Source organism: Aotus nancymaae, unplaced genomic scaffold, assembly GCF_030222135.1.
Source record: "Aotus nancymaae isolate 86718 unplaced genomic scaffold, 86718_ANA_hifiasm-v0.15.2.pri h1tg000002l, whole genome shotgun sequence".
Lineage (NCBI taxonomy): Eukaryota > Metazoa > Chordata > Mammalia > Primates > Aotidae > Aotus > Aotus nancymaae.
This window is the reverse complement of record NW_026988413.1, coordinates 22,885,441-22,909,935: the sequence shown is the minus strand read 5'-3', so window position 1 is coordinate 22,909,935 and position 24,495 is coordinate 22,885,441. Positions and strand designations below refer to the sequence as shown.

The 24,495-nt window shown below is 40.9% G+C and overlaps 1 protein-coding gene across 1 annotated transcript in view; it reads left to right on the top strand.

The window, feature by feature from the left end:
- Window positions 1–24,495, top strand: part of LRGUK (leucine rich repeats and guanylate kinase domain containing) — a 128,098-nt gene that overhangs the window by 59,945 nt on the left and 43,658 nt on the right. Inside the window, exons 12-15 of the mRNA XM_021673856.2 lie at window positions 4,659–4,755; window positions 10,079–10,192; window positions 12,664–12,865; window positions 14,900–14,995. Coding sequence (XP_021529531.2) covers window positions 4,659–4,755; window positions 10,079–10,192; window positions 12,664–12,865; window positions 14,900–14,995 — 509 coding nt within the window. The remainder of the gene's footprint in view (window positions 1–4,658; window positions 4,756–10,078; window positions 10,193–12,663; window positions 12,866–14,899; window positions 14,996–24,495) is intronic.

Below are 24,495 nucleotides of genomic sequence, written 5' to 3'. Positions count from 1 at the left end.
TCTCCTAACTGCCTCCCTCCCAACTACAAACTCATTCATCCACCTCCCTCACAGGTTCAGAAGCACCATCCAGCCGTTTACTGTCATCCTCATGAAGGCAGAGGTCAAGGTTTGTTCAATGGTAAATTATTCTAAGAATTCTATCAAGGCCTGGATAAAAGACTATGCATTGGATGAAAAAGGATATGAGATAGCTAGTTATTTTATCCATTGAGAAAGTAAGATAATGCTGCCATTATATGCAGCAACTTTCTGGTTAAAACTAAAAAGTCAAAGCACATTATCAAGGGCAAGTCATTGCTCTTGTTTAGATTTTCTTTTCTGTTATTCTTTATCCAACATACGTTTTATTGATTTTTAATTATGTGAAAAGAAAAAAGGCATGAACACAGTCTTGTTGTGAAACATAAAAGTATTTACAAGGCACTTTCTCCACCATTTCCTTGAATCATTTCTTTCCCTTCTCCTCATTTAATTTTCTCCTGGTATTTTACTTCCTTTCTAAAGTGCATTGATCCAAGATCAAGACATTTAATGAAATTTCCACATGCTAAGTTGCATATCCAGATATATAAATATTGAAAACATAACTCAGTCACATAAATATTGGTGTGGCTGACAGATTTTGCTGTAGTTAGGTTTTGATTTTACTATTTGTTCTTGGTTTTAGAAATATGTTGAATATTCTTTCTTTACCTGTATTAGTTATGGGTGACCTAGAGATACACATTTACTTTCTTCAAAGTCTCTCTATTGATTTCCAGCTGTAATACCCCACAAATCAGTGACTTCCTGGAAAAGTGCCGGATAATGAGGGCAACACAAAACAATGCCATCATGCCTATTTATCTTCTGGATTTAAGGCCATGAAAGTGATCTGAATGGTCCTGAAAGGAAAACTTTATTCTTTCTTAGATATTGATTTTGTAGCCATCTCGATTTTCAGAAGCTTCTCATGATGTTGACTACTAAATATATTTTATTTTTAGCATTATAATACAGTAAAACACAAGACCACAGCTATTTAGCTACATGAGATGGTATTAGCTACAGCCACCTAAATGCAGTCTCAGCTAATGGGTCTGTTTATACACTTGACAAATTTGTAGAATGGTTCATTTATTCATTAAGTATTTATTGAGCACTGTGCATATGCTATATGCTGGTGATGAAACTGTGAATGAACAGACATGGTTCTCCTCTTGACAGCTTACAAAGTAGTATGGGATTTAAACAGGTAAATGCTAATAAGATAGTTGGATGGATGCTATGATGAGGGAGGTAAACAGCCTCTGAGATAGAAATCAAAGAGAACTGGGATGTGAGGCTTGAGTTGGGGGTGTATTCTAGGCAGAGAGGACAGCATATGGCTGAGCTTGAAATATCAAGGGAGATGGCAGAAGATCAGACTGGGAGGATAGACAGGGGTCTGGTCATAAAGGATTTCTAAACAGGGGAGTGGCGTGATTGCATTTGCATTTTAGAAAGTGTACCCTGTTGGCAGTTTGGGAAGGAAGTCTGGAGACAAGGAGACCAGTTAGAATGTAGTGACGGGTGATGATCGCATGAGTCAGAAACTATTGTGTAGTTACTGAAAAACGGGCAGTGTAGTGGCTTCATGGAGTTTGATACTTAGATACAGTATGTGCTGGAATCTTTTGTGTTGAAGATCACTTAAATTGCATCCAGCAAGCTATTGACATATATCTGCATTGGGTGTTCAGACAAATTTCATTTACCTACCGAATTCCTCTAGGAATACCTGGGTTTTTGTGGCTATCCATTGATAGAGCTCACTTACTAACAGTGTGATGTGCTGTCATGTGCTTGAATCCGGATGTGCTGAGAGCCAAGCCTCTGCTTAAATATTTTCAGTAACAAGTTCATTATTTCCTGAGGCAATCTGGTTCAGAATTAAGATTCTAAGTCTGGATGCTTCTGAATGACACTGAAAAAAATTCTACTTCCTTATCCACCTGCTAGCTCTTCTTAGATACCTTTTCTTCCTGTTACATTTCCCTGGAAGTTTTGGGATTCCATTATTTGGCCTGGCCTTCCAATTCCTTTTACTCTTGATCATCTCCTTTCTGTGAACTTGGTTTGGTAGTAGCCTCAGTGACATCTGGCCATGAATTGGCACCCTTAGACTTTTAGGACCAGAGTTGGAGTCGGGGGTTCATCTCCAACTCAATCCTTTTCTCTGTTAAGTGAAACTCCCTGGGATTATGGCTCCCATTACAAACCGTAAATTAGCTAGCAAATTAATTAGTAAATAATAAACCTGTGGAAAGATTTAGACAAGGGAAAAGAAGGATTTTGAAAGTCCTGGCTCAAGCAAATTTCTTTGTCTAGACTTTAGTATCATTTTTCCTAAGTAAGTTTAATGAAATGTTGTCTTCACCATGAAGCGTTTTCTTTTTGAGATGTTCATATTTCGGCAGCATATAACATGGCAAACATTTGTATATGTGAAAATTGGATGACAAGTTCAAAAAACTGCAGGTCATCTCAAGTCCTTCTTACATAGAAAGTCTGCAGGTCCTGTCATCAGCATTCTGCACATCAGTGGAGCCATCTCTTTATTTACCTGCCTAGAAGCTTCAGATTGCTTCTTTGTTTTGTCTTTCTTTGAGAAATTCTGAAGAAATTCTTGCCACTCAATTCCTTTGTTGAGAAATGAAAGTTCAGCATAGTGTGTAAAGGCTGTGCTAAGGGTTTGCTGCAAGGGTGCCAAGCTATTGATTTATCTTCCCTGACTGTCAAGGACTCCAGTAGACAGAGGGTGTCAGGTCTCTGCTGAGGCACATGAAGAAATGCCAGTGTATTCAAACAACAAAACAAATGCCACGGTGTTTTGACAGTCTTCTCTTAGAATGTACTCTCTTTCCTGAGTATTTAATTTAAATATGATGTTAAGACCGTAAAATTTATTAGTACAGTTAATTCTTGAGTATAATGGAAAGGGAGCAGTGGTATGAATTGTACACACTTATTTGTCTTTGCAATGAAGAGCCTTTTGAGGTTGCAACTTTACTCCCTGAATTAGTATGATATTAACAAGAATTGACCTTTGAGTCATCTTGGCATTGCTACTTAGTAACATTCCTTAATCGCCGTGCCTCAGTTTCATTATCTGTAAAATAAAAAGTAGAAATACTACCTAGCGCATGGTTTTTGCAAGGAATAAATGAAATAGCATGTCAAGTGTCTAACTATCCTCATCTCTTATTTTATTATTTACTTATTGAAACAGCATCTTGTTCTGTTGCCTTGGCTGGAACGCAGTGGGGCAGTTATAGCTTGCTGCAGCCTCAAACTCCTGGGCTTAAGTGAGCCTCACACCTCAACCTCCTGAGTAGCCAAGACCACAGGCACACGCCACCACACCTGGCTAATTTTTAAATTTTTTTGTAGAGACAGGATCTCACTATGTTGCCCAGGCTGGTCTTGAACTCCAGGGCTCAAGCAATCCTCCTACCTTGGCCTCCCAAAGTGCAGGGATTGCAGGAATAAGCTATTGTGCCTGGCTCTCATCTTCTGTTTTAAAACTACAGGATAATCTAAAAATCAGTTTGCATTTCCTGAACTTAACATTGGAAGGCAGAATGATATGAATTCAAGAATCTTGGTGGTTGAGACCACCATATTCTTGTTGTAGGACCAGTACTGGCCTGTTGTGTGACCTTAAAGGAGTAACTTTTGTAATCATCTATGAAATGGAGTTCTTAGCACCTGTTATCCACTTCTCATGTTTCATTTTTTCATTCATTTTACAAAAATTTATCAAATGCCTGCTATGTGGCAGACATTGGGAAGGCAATGGTGAATAAAATGAGTAAGACATGGTCTTCCCCTTTATGATTCATATGTTCTTCTGGGGAAGATAGGAAAAAAACCCAGGTAAATATATAAAAGAAAACAGTTCTGGTGATACAGAGTAGTTGAGGGGTATGGTGGGATGGGGAGGCTATTTCAGACAGTGGTGAGAAAAGGCCTCTTTGGTTGAGTTGAGAATTCCATTCAGCATTGGCACCATGGATTACCACAGGAGGTTTATATACAATATTGATGTGGTACCAAGCACAGGGTATATGAGTTAGATCTGGCTTCAAGTGGTAGAGGGCATGGGCCTGAACATATAATTGGAATGCAATTGGCACGGACACTGAGGCTGCGGAAATATAAAAAGATGAATAATCCAGCCGTAAAAGATCAGGAAAGGATTTTTGGAGGTTTGACACTTAAACTGAGTCCTGAAAACCAAGTAGGCCAGCCAGATGGCAGGAGAGAAAGACAGCCTGTGGAAAATCTCACAGATAAAACATGAAAGCAGGTGGCTATAAAATAGTCGAATGGTAAGTATTGTTATACTTCCTGAAGTATTACTACATGATGGCAGAGGAAGTGGTTCAGAAGGTGATAAATAATAATGAGTAAAAATTTGGTACGGATAATCCAAATTTTCTATAATCCTTATAGATGATAGCAACTGAATATAGCCTAGAACTTCAACACCACCATGTTCTCACAATTATGTTACTTTATGATTTATTATTTGTGGATTAACATCATTTTTTAAAACATACATTATACTGAAAGCTTTTCCATTTTGAATTTCAAGTTAGAAAGAGACTAGGTGATCTGTTTTATGATTTCAGGGCCTGTCACACCACAAGACCACCATACTTTGGAGAAGGGGATCGAGTTGATTATCATTTTATCTCTCAAGAAGTTTTTGATGAAATGGTAAACATGGTAAGAATTTTTACCTTTGTTTTTATTGCACAAGAAATACATGTCCTCTGGCAAAAATATTAGGAAATAGTTATAAATAAAAAAAGGAAGAATTAAATTTTTTGCTTGTTACGAGAGGTGAGTTCTTATTGGGTTATTCTTTTCTTAAAATGCTTAATACATCATTCTTCACAAGCTTCTTTATTTTATGGTCTTGGAGAAAATATTGTAAATTTCCAATAAAAATGAATGAGTAGGCATTTGAAGGAACTAGAACTAAAGCAGTATGAAAAATTCTTGTGATCTGTGCTTATCAGCTGCTGCTACTGTTATTAATCAGATTTACTCAAGATAAACAGTTCTTACAGAACTGATGGTACACAAAGCTTGTAAATTAAGTATGTCTGGAGATGTGGGTATTCTGTCCAGAGAGTGCTCTTTCTGTGTGTTATCTGTGGTGCTTTCTAACTGTTACAACCTGAAGCACCATTTCAATATGCTGTGTCCCATGTAGTTGGTTTGTTCTGGACATGTTACCTTCCATGGTCATGTTCCTGTTCGAGAAGTTCTCAGTCCTGGAGGCCAAGCAGTTCACTAATGCAGATGGCAACTCTTGCTAGAAGACGGGAGAAGATCCCTAACTTCTCTGGGGACTATGTTTTTACAAGGTCAAAGTTATTAACCCTGCATTAGTCCATTTCACAGGCACTCAGAGCAATCTTGTTCAATTTAAATTTTGGGGTTTTTTGTTTGTTTTTTACTGAAACCCTCATAATCTAGTTATTGATAGTAACTCACAACATTCTTGTCTTTGAATTCATTTTTTTCAAAACAACTTATTTGTTCCTTCTTGGCCTTCACATACAAAAGGAACCCTCATAATCCTCCCATGTTTTATCCGTTGAAAGTATATGCTAATGTAAATACATATCTGCCCATGACTTCAGTTAAACTGAAAGAGTGTCTCATATTTTCATCATGACCAATGAAATCTGTAAACCTTTTGTTTTTACTTCACCATGGCCCTTATTCTTGTTTATATCTTCTTTGTTTCTATCACCAATAAATCCTACACGACTTTCTTTCTTTTCTGAAGCCCACAAACTATCAGATGAGGGACTAATCTATGTTTCTGTTTTTGAAAGATTGCCATCCAACTGGTGATGCCCTTATAGTTACATATCCCCTTCCCTCTTTCCCCTTCTTTTTCCTTCTTCCTTCCTCTGTTCCCACCCCAAAATAATGGACCTGGCTTATACCTCATTGTAGATAATCATGGAACTTTTCAGCATAGGCTTTGCAGTTTCTATGAGTTTAATTTGAATGGCCAACTCTATACACGGTGCATGTTTTGTGGACTTCTCTTGTGTTCATGGAGACATACAAGTGAGAAAATCCTATAATCCCTGGGCAATTTTTCCTCTAACCTTGTCAAAAGAACGTCTTGGAACTTCTTCCTAATTTTCTCTCTTAGAGCTGTATTTTGGCAGTTCAGTTTAATTGATTAGGAGTCCTCTGGGACTTTATGTTTCTAAAAGCCTCAATAGAGATTTGAGAAGTTATCTTGATATTAGTAAGAAGTATTCTCTTAGGACTCTGTAGGATGAAAGACAACTAGTTCCCAAAATTAATGTTAATTTCTCTTGTTAGAATATGAGGCATTTTTTTTTTCTCACTTCAGTTCATCTGTTCTCAGTACCCCATCTGCTCTCTGATGTTTCATAACTTATCAGATGTGTAATCAAGTTAGTCTGGTTCAATTCCTAGTCTAAAAAGTCACTACACTTCTATACTATATTTAGTCTTAGAGGTTTTACTACCACTCCAAAAATTCTCCTGTGTTTGAGAAGTACTTATTTTTACTGCTTCTGATAACACATGCATATACTTCAGGATAGTGTAATTTTCTTGAACTTGAATTTTGCCTCTGATCTCTTTTCCTTTAATGTAAGCTTGAGACTGTTTCATGAAGAGAGACAAAACCTAGAAATGACAAACTCATGACACATTTTCAGTTTTGCCAATCACCCACAGGCACTCAGCCTTCTGTACACAGAACCCTCCTCCACACAGCAGTCACCCAGATAGCCTGCCCACCACCCCGCATCACAGCAGCCCCATTGATGGACAACCTTGGCACATCTTTACTGTGGACAGTCACATCTTCCTACCCTCACAGGTACACCACATAGATCTGCATACCCTCCCACACACAGGTGTCCGTCTCCTCCTTACCATCAAACACTTCTCCTGCAATGCGCAATCACCGCCCTAACATGCCCACAGATATGAGAACCCTTTTTATGGACACATACACAGTCCCCACAGAAGCTCTCCCTCTCCTGTAGAAATAAAACCACAGACCATGAGGTTTTTGGAGTATGACTATTGCTATTTATTAGGAAAGCTACATGCAATAAGAAATGAAAGTAGCCTGAATGGGGTGGAGGGAAACCACTTAATCCCAAATCTTAACAAACCCATAATGAGGTCTCTTTTATACCTATGTGCTATGCAAGATTCCTCCCAACTCTGCGTCTCTACATCTTTCTAGAAAATGCACTTTTTTTTTTTGGATCCACAGTGGAAGGTCCTTGTACATATAAATAAACAAACTTACAGTTTATATCTGAAAAGGAATTCAAGTATACATTTTGAAAACAGAGTGAGTCAAAGAATGTTAGTCAGGGTTCTCCAGAAAAACAGGATCAATAGGATGTGTGTATATATATATATATATTATAGAAAGAGACTTAGGGTTGGGCTCACACCTGTAATCCCAGCACTTTGAGAGGCTGAGGTGGGGGGATCACTTGAACCTAGGAGTTTGAGACCAGCCTGGGTAACATAATGAGAACCTATCTCTTCAAAAAACAAAAAATTAGCCTGGTATAGGGGTGCATGCCTGTAGTCCCAGCAACTTATGAGGCCGAGGCAGGAGGATTGCTTGAGCCCAGGAGGTCAAGGCTGCGGTGAGTTATGATTGCCCAACTGCACTCCAGTCTGTGTAACACAGCAAGACCCATCTCTTAAAAGAAAGAGATTTAGTAGAAGGAATTGGCATACATGGGTTATGGGGACTGGCAAATCCAAATCTACAGTGTGAGCCAGGCAGCCAGGAGATCCCAGTGGGTTCACCTTGCCTGCTGCCTAGACAGAGCTGATTTATCAAGACAGAGAATTGCAATGGAGAAAGAATGATTCATACAGAGCCAGCTGGGCAGGATACTGGAGTTTTATTATTACTCAAATCAATCTCCCTCAGCATTTGGGGATCAGAGTTTTTAAGGACAACTTGGTAGGGGGAAGGAAATGAGCTGGGAGTGCTGATTGGTCATGTCAGAGGTGAAATCATAAGGGGTCACAGTTGTCTTCTTGTGCTGAGTCAATTCCTGAGTAGGGACCACAAGATCAGATGAGCCAGTTTATTGATCTGGGTGATGCCAGCTGATCCATCAAGTGCAGGGTCTGCAAAATATCTCAAGCACTGATCTTAGGAGCAGTTTAGGGAGAGTCAGAATCTTGGTAGCCTCCAGCTACACGACTCCTAAACCGTAATTTCTAATCTTCTGGCTAATTTTTTAGTCCTACAAAGGCAGTCTAGTCCCCCGGCAAGAAGGAAGTTTGTTTTGGGAAAGGGCTGTTACTGTCTTTGTTTTAAACTGTATAAACTCAGTTCCTCCTACAGTTAGTTCAACTTGTGCTCAAGAATGAACAAGGACAGTTTGGAGGTTAGAAGCAAGATGGAGTCCATTAGGTTAGATCTCTTTCATTGTCTCAGTCATAATTTTGCAATGAAGGTTTCAATGGTGCAGATGAAATCCAAAGACTGATCTTTTTGTTATATTGAGGCCTTCAACTGATTGGATAAAGCCCACCCACATTATGGGTGGCCATCTGCTTCCTCAAAGTTCACCAATTTAAATGTTAATCTCACCCCAAACATCTTCCATGTTACGTTGACACATAACACCAACCAGCACATGCAAAAAAACAAGATAAAGTGTCTATCCGAAAGGAGAACCAGATTTGTATCTATATAGGTTTTACACACACAAACACACACACACACACACACACACACACACAGAGACACACACACAGGCATATATATAAAGAAAAGGAGTCACAGTATTTGTTCCAAAAAACAAAGAAAGTATAACATTGAAGGAGTAAAATGGTAAGAATATTTATTTTTGAGTTTTTAACGTTTGGAATACATAACACAAACTTCTTTTGATTATGGGGGATGTGGATTTTTTCTCATCACCTGCAGCAGACACATTGCCCCCCAACCTCAAAAGACACCCTATGCCTCTGGCCTCTGACCTCTTTCCCTGACAGACAGCCCATCCCTCTACCCTCACATCTCCAGAACATCTGGGGCCAAGATGCCGGCTAGCAAGAGACCCAACTGCTGCTGTTCTTAATGCTGACACTGTCATTTGGTGGGATTCACTGCAGCCCTGGAAGTTTTCACTTCATTGTTCATTTCAAAATCACGTATATGAGAAGTCATACATGCCAAGATCATACACATTTTTATTCCTTCTACTGTCATCAGTTAACCAGTTTAGATTTGACATAGTGGTTTAATCAATATAGTATTGCCAAAGAAAAAGCCATAGACAATTTTGAGAGACGTGTTTTTACTTGCGTTTTTTTTTTTTGCGAGGGAATACAGTTTTTGAAAGAACTGAGCTTCCAGAATACAGACAGAGGCGTCATTTATAGTTCAAATGGCTATAGGGCAGACACTAGATCTGTTGAATAACATTTGGGGCAGTTTCAATAGCAAGCTATCTTTATGAGGAAAACAGGATGGGTCTGCTTTCTCAAAACTTTTAGGATGTCCCTGTAATTCATGGCCTCCAGGAATTATCCGTAATTCATGGCTTATCTTGGAATGCAAGGCTTTTAGAAATGGAAGGCTTTTCTGGGCTGCCTGGTGTGCTGGCATAGCTGAAATGGCAGTGGCAAAGGGCAGGTCATTAGTTTTGCTCTCTCAGTAATGAAGGTTTTGGTGCGGGTTTGGCAGGAAGTGGATAAGTAAACAAAATAGTCTATTGTACCATATGCTGCAGCGCCTTAATGCTTCTCAATATTTTGTCAGCAGGTTATTTCTAAAAAACCTATTTTTTTTTGTTAGCTGAGAATTCTGAATACATTTTTTTGTCACGGTTTGAAATTAAGTTTCATTTACCCCATTGTCATCCTTATATAGTTGCTAAAATTTGTAAGGTTTTTGAAATTATTTAAAATATGACATCAAATGATTTTAGTTGTAGTTAGATTCCATGATGGCTGCTGTTATATGAAAATCTTTGTTCTTCTCGAATTCCAGGGAAAATTCATTCTAACGTTTAGTTATGGTAATCACAAGTATGGATTAAATAGGGACACGGTGGAAGGCATTGCAAGAGATGGTTTAGCAAGCTGTATTCATATGGAAATAGAAGTAAGTGTTTTTCATTCAACCAATCAATGTGTGTATAGTTTGTGTGAGTGTGGTGTGTATATGTGTGTGTGTGTGTGTGTATATATATCAATTTTTTACTGATACATAATTGAGGTACATATTTGGGGTGCATGCGATAATTTATATACATATTTGAAGTTGGGGAAGGGCTATGATGCACAGGCGGCACATTGCCAGGCACACGATAAATGGAAGATATTCCATTTATAATTAGTATGGGGACGAGACACATGAACCACTAAGTAACAGGGATTAGGTTACAATACAAGAAATTGCACAGATATTGTGAGTGAAACTGCCACTCAAGCTTTACTTTCTGTTATTTCCTCACTAAATGCTCCTTTTTCTTTTTAAAGCATGGCCTCTGTTTATAGAAAAGGGTGTAGATAAAGCCGGATTCTTAGAGTGTCGAACTGGTTCCTGGTGCCCTTAGGACAATGGCAGCCCGATGCAGTCAATTTTGCTCTTTCCTTCTGCATGAGATGCGTGGGCTGTGCTGCCATTTAGCTGCAGGGGCTCGCTGGGTGTAACATTTTCATACATCTGGAAATTTAGACCTGTAGATGTCAGGAGATTTTTCTCTCTACTCTGATACTCTTTCTTCCCCTAACAATGAGCTATAATTAGAGTATATAGAAGCTTCTCCAAAATTAAGATCCAGAGTAAAACGATGAATTTCCCACTCATTCATTTAAAAAAATATATATATCTTTATTACATACTTGGAACCTTCAAAGATGATTGATTGTTTTTTCAAGATCCTTTAACTGAGCAGTACGACACTTTTGGAATTAAAAAAGCGATTATAAAACTGATTCAAAGCCTGGCGCGGTGGCTTACGCCTGTAATCCCAGCACTTTGGGAGGCTGAGGCGGGCGGATCACGAGGTCAAGAGATCAAGACCATCCTGACCAACATGGTGAAAACCCGTCTCTACTAAAATACAGAAATTAGCTGGGTGTGGTAGCACATGTCTGTAGTCCCAGCTACTCGGGAGGCTGAGGCAGGAGAATTGCTTGAACCCAGGAGGCGGAGGTTGCAGTGAGCCAAGATTGCACCACTGCACTCCAGCCTGGTGCCTGGCAACAGAGCAAGACTCTGTCTCAAAACAAACAAACAAACAAACAAAAACCAGATTCAATTAGACCAAATGTACTGAAAACAAAACCGAGGCAAATCGGGTACATAATCCTTCGCTGTCAACTCTGAATCTTTCTTACTTTTTCCCTTTGTGACTTCACACCATAGGAGACTGTAATTCCCTTTTAGCTCTTTGTGTTGGTATAAGTGTTCCCTAGCTTACACATTTCTTCCAGCTCTTTAACTGTCCTGACTTCAGAATATTGCCAGTCTTATTTCTCTGTGATTAATTGGTTTTGTATCTTTAAGGAAGAGTTTCTTTATTTCTATAATACGTAGCAAAAAGAAAAGGTCTTTTCTAAAAAATGTCTTCCTTTGACAAGACAGAGACAAAAATCAATGCATTTGTGAGTATAGAAACTCTCCATCTGTGTGTCTACCTTTCTCCAGTTCAACAGTTAACTGAGCAGTGGCTCCTGTTTCACTGTTTTTCCCCCTGGGAGCTCACTCCTACTCATTTCCAGGAGATTGAGTCTATAATCCATGCTTTATTCCTCTGATTCTCCCCAGCTGAAGTATTTTTCCAGACTGCCTTGGTCATTGACTTTTTCAGAAATTGTTTTGGAAACAGCCTGTATTTCTTCCAACTGAATTTTTAAAATGAAGATTTTGAACATTGAGTGAAACTGATTGAGATGGAAGGGACTTTAGAGTCCATTTGGGATGGCTTTCATTTCACCTGTGAGGAAACTGATAGCCACAGAACTTGAAGGATGTGTGGAATCTACAGGAGCCAGAGACCTGCAGTCATGACCAAGCCCTCCAAACTCACCGACCAGTCAGTACTTTACACAGTTTCACGCTGTGGTCTGGTCTGCAGGTTACGAGGAGCTTGGCCTTCCCAACCAGGGTGCTGATTTAGGTCCAGAAAGGGCCCCAAGATAATGACAAAGGGGTCACAGAAGAGCTTTTTCTCCTTGGTAAGATCGCTACCTCCTGGTGCTCCACAGAAGCCTTTTGAAATATAGAATTGAAATTACCTTTCTGTAATAAAGTTGCAATATTGCTATGAATGTACCTATTTTATATCTAGCAATTTTCTAACAGTCATATTCATTAGAATGATTAATTAAAGGAAAAACCAGGTGGAGTGAATTCTAATATTTCCAATGACAATTTAAAACTTGATGAAGAGAGAAAAGTAATCCAATATTGAGATATTTATAGAAAAATAGCAGCTAACTATACAGATGAAATAAATTCTTCAATATGTTAATAATACTACTTATACCTCTGTGGTCAGATGGCTCCAAAATGATTTCTAAATCATGTATCTGTTTCCAATTTATTATCTTCCTTTTAATGCACAGGGTGTAAGAAGTTTGAAATATTCCTATTTTGAGCCTCGTTATATCCTGGTGGTGCCCATGAACAAGGAAAAATACGAGGGATATTTACGGAGAAAGGGATTATTCAGTCGTGCAGAAATTGAATTTGCTGTCTCCAGAGTGGACCTTTATATTAAAATTAATCAGAAATTTCCAGGATATTTTGATGCAGTAATCAATGCAGGTTGGTAATTTTCAGCAAAATTTTATTTTTGAAATGTAAGGCTACTGAGTTAAAAGTTTGTTTTGTGGGAATAAAAGTCTTGGGTTAAAGATATTTTCCTTATAACAGTGCATCACAAAGAGCTGCAAAAAGCGGTAAGAATCAAAGAGGTCTAACCTTCCACTGTTTTAATGAGAGCATTGTCTCAATTATTCCTTAAGATTGTAGCTAATAAGGTTTGGTGTAAAATGAGCCTAAACTAAGTTCATTTTTTAGGGGACATTGTGAGAACAAAGTTAAATTATATATAATGTGAAATACACATTTAAATTTCTAGAAAGGCATATGAAACTCAGGTAATTTTATTATAATCTACATATAGTTTAAAAACCCAACTACTCAAAATATTATAACCATAAAAACGTACGTGTAAAGCAAACATTTTCAGAAATTAGCTTAGAAATGACCATTTAATTTGAAGCAGTAGTTAATGAGAGAATTTCGTATTTCAATAAATATTTATTTAAATATTCAGTTTACTGTCCTGCTACATGGACCTAATGCTCTTTATCTACTGCATGGATGGTGAACAGCACATGATTATGATTATGATTTTTTTTTTTTTTTTGAGAGAGAGGGTCTCACTCTATTGTCCAGGCTGGAGTGCAGCTATGTGATCTCAGCTTACTGCAACCTCCTCCTCCACCTCCAAGGTTCAAGCAATTCATCTGCCTCAGCCTCCCGAATAGCTGAGATTACAGGTGCCTGCCATCATGCCCAGCTAATTTTTGTATTTTTAATAGAGACAGTGTTTTGCCATGTTGGCCAGGCTGGTCTCAAACTCCTGATCTCAAGCAATCTGCCTGCCTCAGGCTCCCAAAGTGCTGAGATTACAGGCGTGAGCCACCGCACCTGGCAAATTTCTTTATATTTTTAGTGTACTATATTACACAGTCATAAAGAGAATGAGAAAACTCTCTGTGAACAGATAAGGAAATGTCTTCAAATCAAACAGTTACTAAAAAAGACAGGTTTACAATATAGTATGCCATCATTTATATAAAAAAATTATGTAATTGTATTTTCTTGTACTACATAAAAAAATCTTTGGCAGAATCCTCAAAAAACTAATAACACTGATTACCTCTTAGGGGAAAGGGAAACCAGATGAACTAGGTGGACATGGGACATTAGTTGAACCATATGAAATTGTCGATACTCAACTATTTTCATCTATGAAAACAGCAATTACATATGGCTCACCTTATTAATAATAGTTTTTTGTTTCTGAAACGTGTTAATGTATTACACAATTGAATTTGTTTTCTATTCCTGCATAGAAATTATCACACTTAGTGTCTTAAAACAACACCCATTTATTTAATTCACAGTTTTATAGATTAGAAGTCTGGTATATGATAGCTGGATTCTCTGCTGAGGGTATCAGGAGGCTGAGGGCTCATCTGAAGGCTCTGTGGATAAACCTCCAAAGCTCATTCTTGTTGGCAGGATGGCATTTCTTTTGGTTGTAGAACTGAGGTCCCAATTTCCCTGTTGACTGTCTGCTGAGAATTATCCTCAGTTTCTGGACGTTGCTTGTGGGTCTCATCCACGTGGCCCCACCATCCTCAAGTCAGCACCAGCACATTGAACCCTCCTTGTGCTCTGAGTCTCTGACTTCTTTTTCTGCCAGCAGCTGGAGAAAACTCTCCTTTCGTAGGGCTCATGTGATTAGGGTGGGCCTGCCTGGATAATCTCCCTTTTGATTATCCCAAAGTCAATCCATTAATAACCTTAACTACATCTGCAAAAAATGCCTTTTGCTGTATGTCACACAGTCGTGGGAGTGGTATCACATTCCCTCCACAGGTTCTGCCCGCACTTAAAGGGAGGAGATTGATTATACAAGGATGATGTGTCCTTTGGGTCATCTTAGAATTCTGCCTACCATAATATTTATAAAATTAAATGTAGTAAACAAATCGTTTCCACCAATAAACATCAACTGTATTGGATCCGGTCCTGTTGTTTTAAAGTGTACTCTCTTTGCTGCAGATGATCTGGATGTTGCTTACCAAAAACTGAGTCAGCTCATTAGAGAATACCTGGGGTTGACTGAGGAACCTGCCAAGGGTTTGGCTGCAACTGCAGGTACTGTCCTCTCCCTTTTATGCCAGGATTTTTTTTTTCATGGAAAAGAAAACAAATCTGAGTTGCTATTTGGGTACTCATCACTTGGGCTGAAGCTGCTTCTCTTTTATTCCTGTACTTCTTCTGGGGCAATTGTCCCCAAAACAAGCAGCGTGAGTCAGCCTTCTGGACCTGTAACTCTGCTTATCTCCATGACCATAATGGACCTCCGGGGACTGCCCTTCAGCAACAGGCTGGGCAGTGCCTTGGAGGAGGTAATAGATAAGGGTTAGCTTCATGGTTCAGAACTCAGGAATCTGGGAATTCTAAAGCCTTAAGTTAGAATTTTGGTACATGAATTTTGAGATGTATTTAAAAGGCTCCTTTGAATCCACCTCAAAACTGTTAGGGTAGCTACTATAAAAACAAGACAAAAACCAGAAAATAACAGGTGTTGGCAAGGATTTGGAGAAATTGGAACCCTTGTGCACTGTTCGTGGGAATGTAAAATGGCATTACTCCTATGGAAAAAAGTATGGAGATTCCTTGAAAAATTAACAATAGAACTGGCCTCTCATCTAGCAATCCCACTTCTGATAAACCTCCAAAAGAATTGAAGCCAGGGTAACAAAAGGAGCGCTTCACACCCATGTTTTTAGCAGCACTATTCACAGTAGCCAAAATGTGGAAGCAACCCATAACACAGAATTCCATTTGACCTTAAAAAAGGAAGGAAATTCTGGCACATGCTACACATAGATGAACCTTGAAGACACTGTGCTAAATGAGCCAGTCACAAAAGGACAGCTACTGTATAATTCCACTTACACGAGGTATCTAGAGTGGTCAGGTTCATAGAGACAGAAAGTAGAATGGTAGTTGCCAGAGGCTAGGGAGTGGGAGTGGTTTAATGGGTACAGAGTTGAGAACTGTACCCATTAAACTTTCAGTCTGAGAAGATGAAAAGAGTTCTGGAGGCCGGGCACGGTGGCTCACGCCTGTAATCCCAGCACTTTGGGAGACCAAGGCGGATGGATCATGAGGTCAAGAGATCGAGACCATCCTGGCCAACATGGTGAAACTCCGTCTCTACTAAAAAATAAAAAAATTAGCTGGGCATGGTGGCGCGTGCCTGTAGTCCCAGCTACTCTGGAGGCTGAGACAGGAGAATTGCTTGAACCCAGGAGGCTGAGACAGGAGAATTGCTTGAACCCAGGAGGCAGAGATTGCAGTGAGCCAAGATTGTGTCACTGCACTCCAGCCTGTTGCCTGGTGACAGAGCAAGAATAGGTCTCAAAAAAAAAAAAGAGAGAAAAGAGTTCTGGAGATGGATGTTAATGATGGTGCCACAGTGTGAATATACTTCATGCCACTGAACTGTGTACTTAACAATGGTTAAGGTAGTCAATTTTTTGTTATGTGTATTTTACCACTATAGTCCGTTTTAAAAGTTTCCCTTGATGGACTGAACCCTGATCACACACTGTGTATTGTGAAATGTTAACTCGAGACCCTGGCTGCTTTGCAGGTATGTTCAGCTTTGTGTTTTAGTGGTTGTGACTCTTTGCCCAAATAGGATTTTGTTTACTTGGCTGCATCCTGGCAGACTGAGACAGGGCAGGTCATGATTTTGCCAGAGTTCAAACCAGTGCTGTTTTTAAATTTTGCACACTTCTCCCAGGTTGAAGGCTCCTGGTATTTTGGAATGAGGTCAGTGTGAAACTGGTAAAAATCAACAGATAATGCCTGAGAATTTCCTTCTACATATTTGACCTGCTGACTGGAATGTTCCTGGAAAAAGTTGACCTGTCTGAAAATAGAAAGGAATGGAGGATTGGGGAGGACTGTGCTCAGTCTACAAAGTGTGATCTGGGGGACATTAGATTAGGAGCATGTCAGGTGTATTTATCCAGCCCTGCTTGGAATCTCTGCACTGGGCTCCAGTTCTTTAGAAAGCCATCTCTATGGAGAAGGGTTGTGTAGTATACCTAACAAGGCTTCTGCAGCTCAGTAGAAGTTTCTCTTGAGGGAACCTGGCTCTCTTTGCCTTAATTCTTTGCTAATCAAGCAACCTTCTGATCTTTAATTTGGTAGGCCTGCCCCTGTTGGGGCTGTACCCTACATTACCCCTTGGGTGGACCTGCCCCTGTTGGGGCTGTACCCTACATTACCACCACCCCCCGCCCTGATCCCCAAGTCAGGCTCGTCTCCATTGTAAATTAATTAATTGGTGTACTGGCTTTTAAATCAGCCTCTTGTGAGTTTGGATAAACAGGAATCAGTCCCCTGAGCCTGACCAGCTCTGAGTAACTGAGAAACGTGTGTTTCTCAATCTGAGGTTGTCTCTGAACAAGACTTTGCCTCAGCAGCCTGTGAGATTCCATCTCTGTATCTTTTCTTATTCTACAACTATCAGGACCACTGGCTATTGGGTGCAGTTGCCATCTGGCAAATTACTAGACCAGATAATGTGTGTGTAGAAAAATAGACTTTCATTTTAACTGGTATAATAAAATTTTATTTATTTGGACTAATGAGGTTAGGCCTGGCTGATTTAATGAAAAGTGTGAATTACTGAATTTGTAAGAATGTGATCACATTCCGATATATTTCATAACTGAAACTGAGCCATCTAGTTATTGACTAATGGAATTCCAACTTTAAAAAGTAGATAGGCAGATATGTAATTAATGAATCAAATCACTAGCCTCAATGGCCCTTTGTTTTTCTGACGTGTTTAATATTTTGGAAAACAATGTGTTTTCTGAAGCCAACCACTTTATCTTATCTAGACAATTAATTTGCTGAGGAAGTTACTTTTTTCATTTGTGGGTTTAAGAATAAACTTGCACATAAAGTAACATTGTAGAGGCCAGACATTATTCCAGTGAGTATCTAAAAAGTTCTAATGAACATGGTCCTCACTAATACACTTTTAATGGTGTCTCTAATGGGACAAGAAGTAGAGCGGACGTTCTTTCTGAGTCTCAGGGCTGTGAAGTAGGTGCCAAGGAATAAGGGCCAGATGTTTGCAGGTTCAGTACAAGAGAGTGGGGCCAACCATAATTACCTTAAAACGAGTGTCAGCACTCCCCAGGAAGGGTCCCAGAGCCCCAGCAGAGTCACTGTCATGGACCCAGCTGGTGCTTCACCTCGTTGCTCCTGCTCTGAGCTGAGTCACTCTGATTTTAAGTTCTATAATTTAGGTATATGTGTATAAACACATTACTTACACACATGGGACCTCTAGAAATAAAAAAAAACCAATAGTTTTAGTATAATGAATTTTTTAAAAAAGAATTGAGCTGTCAAAAGGAAGAAATTGAAATAAAAAATATTTATGATTCTATGAAAGACAACTTTGAGCAATTAGAAAACTGCACTGGAAATATGAAGCCTTGGTTTTCTATTCTAAATCTAACCAACAACCATTAACTTGAGAAATAATTTTGCACTCCCACTTCTTAAAATAAAAACCTATATATAATATCATGGTGCACTATTAGAATCCGGCTGTCCAGATTGAGGTTTTTCCCAATTGGATTAGGCGTCAGTACATTGCTTATGTCCAACAGCATTGTTTCTCTTAAAGTGGTAATCCTATATCAATGCAAACTGAAAATTATTCCCAGATAGCTGAAGTAGTAAGGCATAGCTTTATCTTTTGTAATTTTACATTGCTAATTTGTAACTAAGAATACAAACTGAATTTCTACTCTGAACAATGAGAGTGGAACAGAGTGATAAAAGTGAACCCAAGGTTTATCAGTTCTAAGTACAGCATCTATAATCCTAGGCCCAGAAATGTAAACCCTCACCAATAGATGGATTAATTGAATTTTTCACTTAATGCATGTATAAAATAGTAACTTAAGGTATACAGTGATTATAAACCCTTGAAATATTCAGATATACCCCTAATTTAAAATATGTATCAATTTAGGTATACAATTGTCTTATTTTCCCTATTGTAATGTGGATAACATTGATTTCTAATACATGAAGACTTAAAAAGCACCAGTCAACCAAATGGTTTCTGTAAAATAAGGAAAAAAAGCTATATTCACAACTCAGTATTAAGGGATGTACTTCCTTCCATTTATCTCTATACAACTACTTCTGGGATAGTCAATGCTTCCAGTAAAGCTTTTAGAAAGCTGGACCAACTATCACCCTGAATTCTTGCTATGTAGATCATAAAATGAAATTATATTTGCAAATCATTATTCTGACTAGTGATAGAAAGAAATGATGATGGTTATGAGGAGTCAAACAGAGGAGAACTGAGCAGTTTACTAGTCCATAAAGTTTCCCTTTATCTTTAATAAAAGGCTTGGTACTTGCCAAGTTATGTCAATTGCTAAATTGTGAAAGTGGGAAACAAATCCTTATATGTCTGGTTACAGAAAACCAGGAGGGATTAAAGAGCAGAAGAATCTTTAGCACAGGATTTCACTGTTCTTATAATTTTACATCTTTTAAAATTACTTTTATATTGTGGCAAAAATGCATACCATAACATAAAATTTGGCATTTTAACCATTTTAAGTGTATAATTCAATGGCACCAATGACATCCACAATGTTGTATAACCATTACCACTACTTATTTCCAAAATTTGTCATTACCCCAAACAGAAACTCTATACCTATTAAACAATAACTCCCCTCAACTCCTGGTAACCTCTAATCTACTTTATTTTCTCTATGAATTTGCCTGTTCTCAATATTTTTCATAGTTTTATTTTCCAATGTAACCTTGTTTCTTGTCCTAGCTAGTGTTTCAGTTTGTAACTCTTATAAACTAGGGAGATCTGAATGATGAACAGGACATCCCCTCAGAAACTGCACCAAGAGGGAAGGCTTTCTTTGCCTCAACCTGTCCCTCTGTCTCCCTAGAGAACACCTGGTTTGGTAGGATGCAAAGGGTGCATGTCCGCACTAGGGGCTCAGTGAGAATCCAGCAGTGCGAGCTCATCCTGCGTCAGTGGAGGGGAGCGGGGGCCGGGAGCCTGGTTTGCCTCTAGGGATGGATCACTCCAGGGTCACCTCAGAGGTCTGATTTGGGTTGGAGTCTTCCCCAAAATATCAGATCTTCCCCAAAGTGAGCTGAGACTAGCTTCTTCAAGGCTGTTCCAGACTCGTGTGCTGCCTCTGACCGCTCCACATTTCAGAGCTGTGTCCTTAGGACTGGGGTAAGATGGTATTTGGGCCCCCGGAATCCATCAAGTGAACAAGTGTTCACTGAACAAGTGCCTGCTGGATGATGGCATCTGCGAGACTGTCCCTGAGAACAGTCACTCTGAGAACTTGCTGTCATGGTGAATGGAGGAAGCAGCTCCTCTCTGCAATACCAGCATTGCTAGTGGCCTCTGAGAGCCATTTTGAAGGCAGGGTAGACGTGGAAGTCCAAGGGGAGTCCTAAGGATGTGAGTGGGGAGATAGAAGCCTGGATGAGGGTCCTCAGGAGCACCTGCTCTGAGCCATGGTGCCTTATGATTCTGTCAAGCCGATTCTTTCCTTCCTTCTTGCATTCATCACTCATTTCCTCAGTTCTTGCCCCTTGCCAGGTATTGGTGAACAGACATAACTCTTCAAAGACCTCACAGCTTATATAAGGGGCTGCCGTTAAACAGGGAAACAAATAAATGGGACTTCATCTGGCTTGTATGTCTGTCCTCTAGTTTCTACCATCAAAAGCAGCATTGATCTCTAAGGTGGTAACAATGTAAAATCTCATTCACTTGGAAAATATCTCACCACCCACAAACCTGGATGTAAATGTTGGCTCTATGAATAAGAACCAAACATAAACCTTTTATGTTTATTCATTGAAGGTTATGTTTTCAGTTGACTAAAATTGTTTGAAGTTCCACTAAATAAGAGAATTATAGACACTTAGTATCTCCAAGGAGAAGGGAAGGTTATGTTCTCCTATAAGTGTAATTTTATTTTTTTCAAGGGCCTATGTACATCTAACAGGGGAAAGATGTTTTTCTCCTTAATTTCTAAGCAGTTAGGAACTGCTTAGAAATTAAAAGAAGTTAAAACTTCTGTTTCTGGTTAACTTCTTTTTATATTAAAGCAGGAGCTCCCTCTAGCAAGAAGACTCTCTCTGGGATACCAGCACACCTGGTTCCATCTCCCAGGCGCTTGGCGAAACTGCAAGCAGATGGCCAGATGACAGAGCATCTCTCTGGAATGCAAATTCATGCCAAGGACCTAGAAAATCAGAGCCTGACTCCTGCCCAGAACCAACAGCTGGCTCAGGATGGAGAAACCCATCAAAAAGAGCTTTCTCCTGACAGCCATCTCAATCCTGAGCTTCCTCAACACCTGAGCTCATCTGCCCTGGGGCTTTCTCACCAGGCCCAGAACCTAGCCCTAAACCCAATGGAAGAGGATGTCCGACAATCAGATCTTCCTCCAAAACGAATAGCCACTGAGACCGATGTCCCTGATGTGAAAGTCAGTGAAGTGGGGCAGTCTCTGGTCACCCCTGCCCCGTCGCCTCCTGCACACCCTTCCCCTCCCGCCTCTCACGGCCCTCAGCCGGGCCAGGACGAGGAGTCAGGGGAGGCCCAGGTAACCCCCACTGGCCCTCCCCTGTCTGAACCTCCACAGCGACCTGGCCCTACTCCCCTCAGCCCTCAGAGAATTCAGGATGAAGAAACTGAATCAGCAAAACTTCCACCCAGCAATTCCCACTGTGATCCTCCAAAAGATTCTTCCTACCCTGACTCGGTGCAGAAACCTGCTGGAGATTCTCAGCAAGCTCTGAAGGAGGAAACCTCCAAACCAGAAGCCATCCGGGTCAGTACCCCTTACCCAGCATTGCCACATCCCCAAGACTTAGCAACAGATACCAAGCAGGCCCAGGCCAGGGAAGCCCCAGGGACCTTGCTTCCTAGAAGCCGGCTGGCTCCCACACGGCTGCCGCAGCCTCAGATGCTGGCTCCCCTCCAGAGCAGGAGGCCCACCCCCAAACTCCTATCACTCTGCAGGGAAGAGGCTTTAGGAGCAACCTCCAATCAAACCATAACTCCCTCTCCCAGGCCTCCACCAACCCGGGAAGCGGACATGAGTAAACTGCCTCCCATCAGCCCTCCCCACTCAAAACCACCAGCAAATCTGAGCCCCCAGGAAGCCCACAGTCCTCAGCAAGTCCGGGAAGAGAAGGTTAGTGAGGTGAAACTCCCTCTGATCAGTCCCCCCAGCCGTGAGCAAGCAGCATCCCCAGTCCCTCCCAGGAGGAGGCAGCTCAGAAAGTGAGGCTTCCTCGCGTTCCTGCTCCTCTCCCAGAGCCACAGCTGCCCCAGAACTTGGGGATTCAGCCTGATCCAAGCCTGCAAAGGAAAGGAAAGCTCCCCAAGCAGGTGACTCTCCAGGAGGAGGATTCCAGACATGCAGGCCTCACCCATAACCAGGGGCCCCTGCAGCAGACAGGGGCTAGGGAAAAAAACTCCCCATCCAGAAAGGGATGGCTAGAAGACTGGCACCCCTGGAAGAGGCACCGCCTAAAAGCCACCAATCAGCCTCACAGCGAGAACCCCACCGTCAGCCAGGGTCCACCATGGTGCCTGACCATCCCAACCCCAGCCCTCCTTTGAACTCTGAGAGCAACCAGAGAAGCAAAGTCCATACACCAGAAATTCCTGAGCCACCCCATGCTGAGCCATCACCTAAAGGCCCCCAATTACAAGAAGAGAAAAAAAACAACCAATTCCAGAAAAAGGGCCCATACCAACCTCCTCACAAATGACCTGGCGCAGAAGGTAGATGTGTCCAGACAAGGGCCATCTTGGAAGAGAGATTTTTGGAGGATTATCTAAAGAAAATAAGACTCCTGTTAGCAGCGATCAGCCAGCTCAGGAGGGCCAACCCCCAACGGGAGACCCCTCCAGGGAGAAAAGGCCCCTGCGGAGTCGCTGCAGGGCAATTCAGCTCCTAGGGAGCATTCAGGGAGAAAGGGACAGGTTCATTGAAAGGGCAGGTCTCAGAGGAGGGAGATTGCTTCACAACCCCCAGAGCAGTACAGCAAGCCCCGCACCCAGCAGCCTGTCAAGACACACCAGCTATCAGGGGAGAGGTCAGGCCAGAGACAGCTCTGTTCAAAGGGACAATGTACTTGCTTCCAAACAGCAAGCCAGAGAGAAGTGAACCTGAAAACATGGGGCAGTGCCACAGAACAAAAGCCCCCCTACTCCCCAGAACCAGGTGTCTGCTGAGGAGCAGGGCAGCCGGGAGGGAAGACTGCACACCAGGGGAAGTCAGAGCCCCAAGGTTTAAGCCACCCCCGGAACCACCAGCTCATTAAGGTCTGGGAACCCTGAGGCAGCACCATTACAGAACAACCAGCGATGGCTGGGTGCTATGAGTCTCCACACTGGCTTCACCCTGAACCCATGGTCAGCATAGGTGGAGGGGCCGTTCAGCGCTGTCCAAACCTTGGATTCCTAGAAGGCAAGCAATCTGCACTGCTGTGCCTCTTCTATGGTTGCCATTGCAGCCTGGAAGAGCAGCTGTCACAGAGGGATGCAGCTCTATCAACTGCTGCCACCAAATTAAGCCATTCTGGAAGGCTGGTGTCAGCAAGTAGCCTTTGTGTCTAGACACAAATCCAACCTGACTTCCAACTCTGGGTGCAGCCAGGCCATATTGCCATTACATTTTGTTCTCTTCATAAGGAAAATTTGCTTCTAGACTTCTAAAAAGTCCTCTCACCCCTCTTGCATTTTGGAGGAGTTCCAAAGCAAAAAGAACTCTTGAGAAAGAAAGACTTCGCTGTTCCTAGAGGTTCTAAACCTACAGTTAATTTGTGAGAATCTTCTGTAGGGAAGAGAACCTATTTTGCATGCATGATGCTGTGATCAAATGCCTCAGATTTGTCTTCGCAATATGTTGCCTGAAACTTACTTTTGTTTGAAATGTATTTCAAAATGAATACCTTTCTTCTTTTTCTGAATAGAAATCTCATGTAAATCAGCCCATGCCTTTATTATGTCAAACCATCTGGTTGAATCGATTAAAAGAATTAGTGGGGAGTGAATCAGTTGTTCATTTATCTATTCATACCATCAGGATTCTTTTGCTGGCAAATGATAGGAGTCCACTCTAAGCCAGATTGTGTGACTCTATGAGAAGGGAGTAGAATATTTCATATGACCAAACTATGGGAAGAGCAGGGCTACAGCAGGTCTCAGAGAGATTGGGGGCCAGTTGTGGAACATAACCAAGACTCTAGTCATCTCCTGGACTCTGGTCTAGGACTCTTACACCACTTCTCGTCCCTGTTTCTTTCTCCATGTTGGCCTCGTTCTTTGGACTGCTAATGACTCATCAGTTTCTGCACATGGCGGGGAACCTGGCCACCAGCAGTTCTCAAGCTCACATCTCATTTTACCTCTGGAAGCTCCCACTACTGTAAAGGGATTAATTTGAATGAATGTTCATTAATCCTAATCCAGGGAAAGTCTTATTGGCCTAGCTTGGTTTAGGCACTAGTTCTTAAACCAATCTACT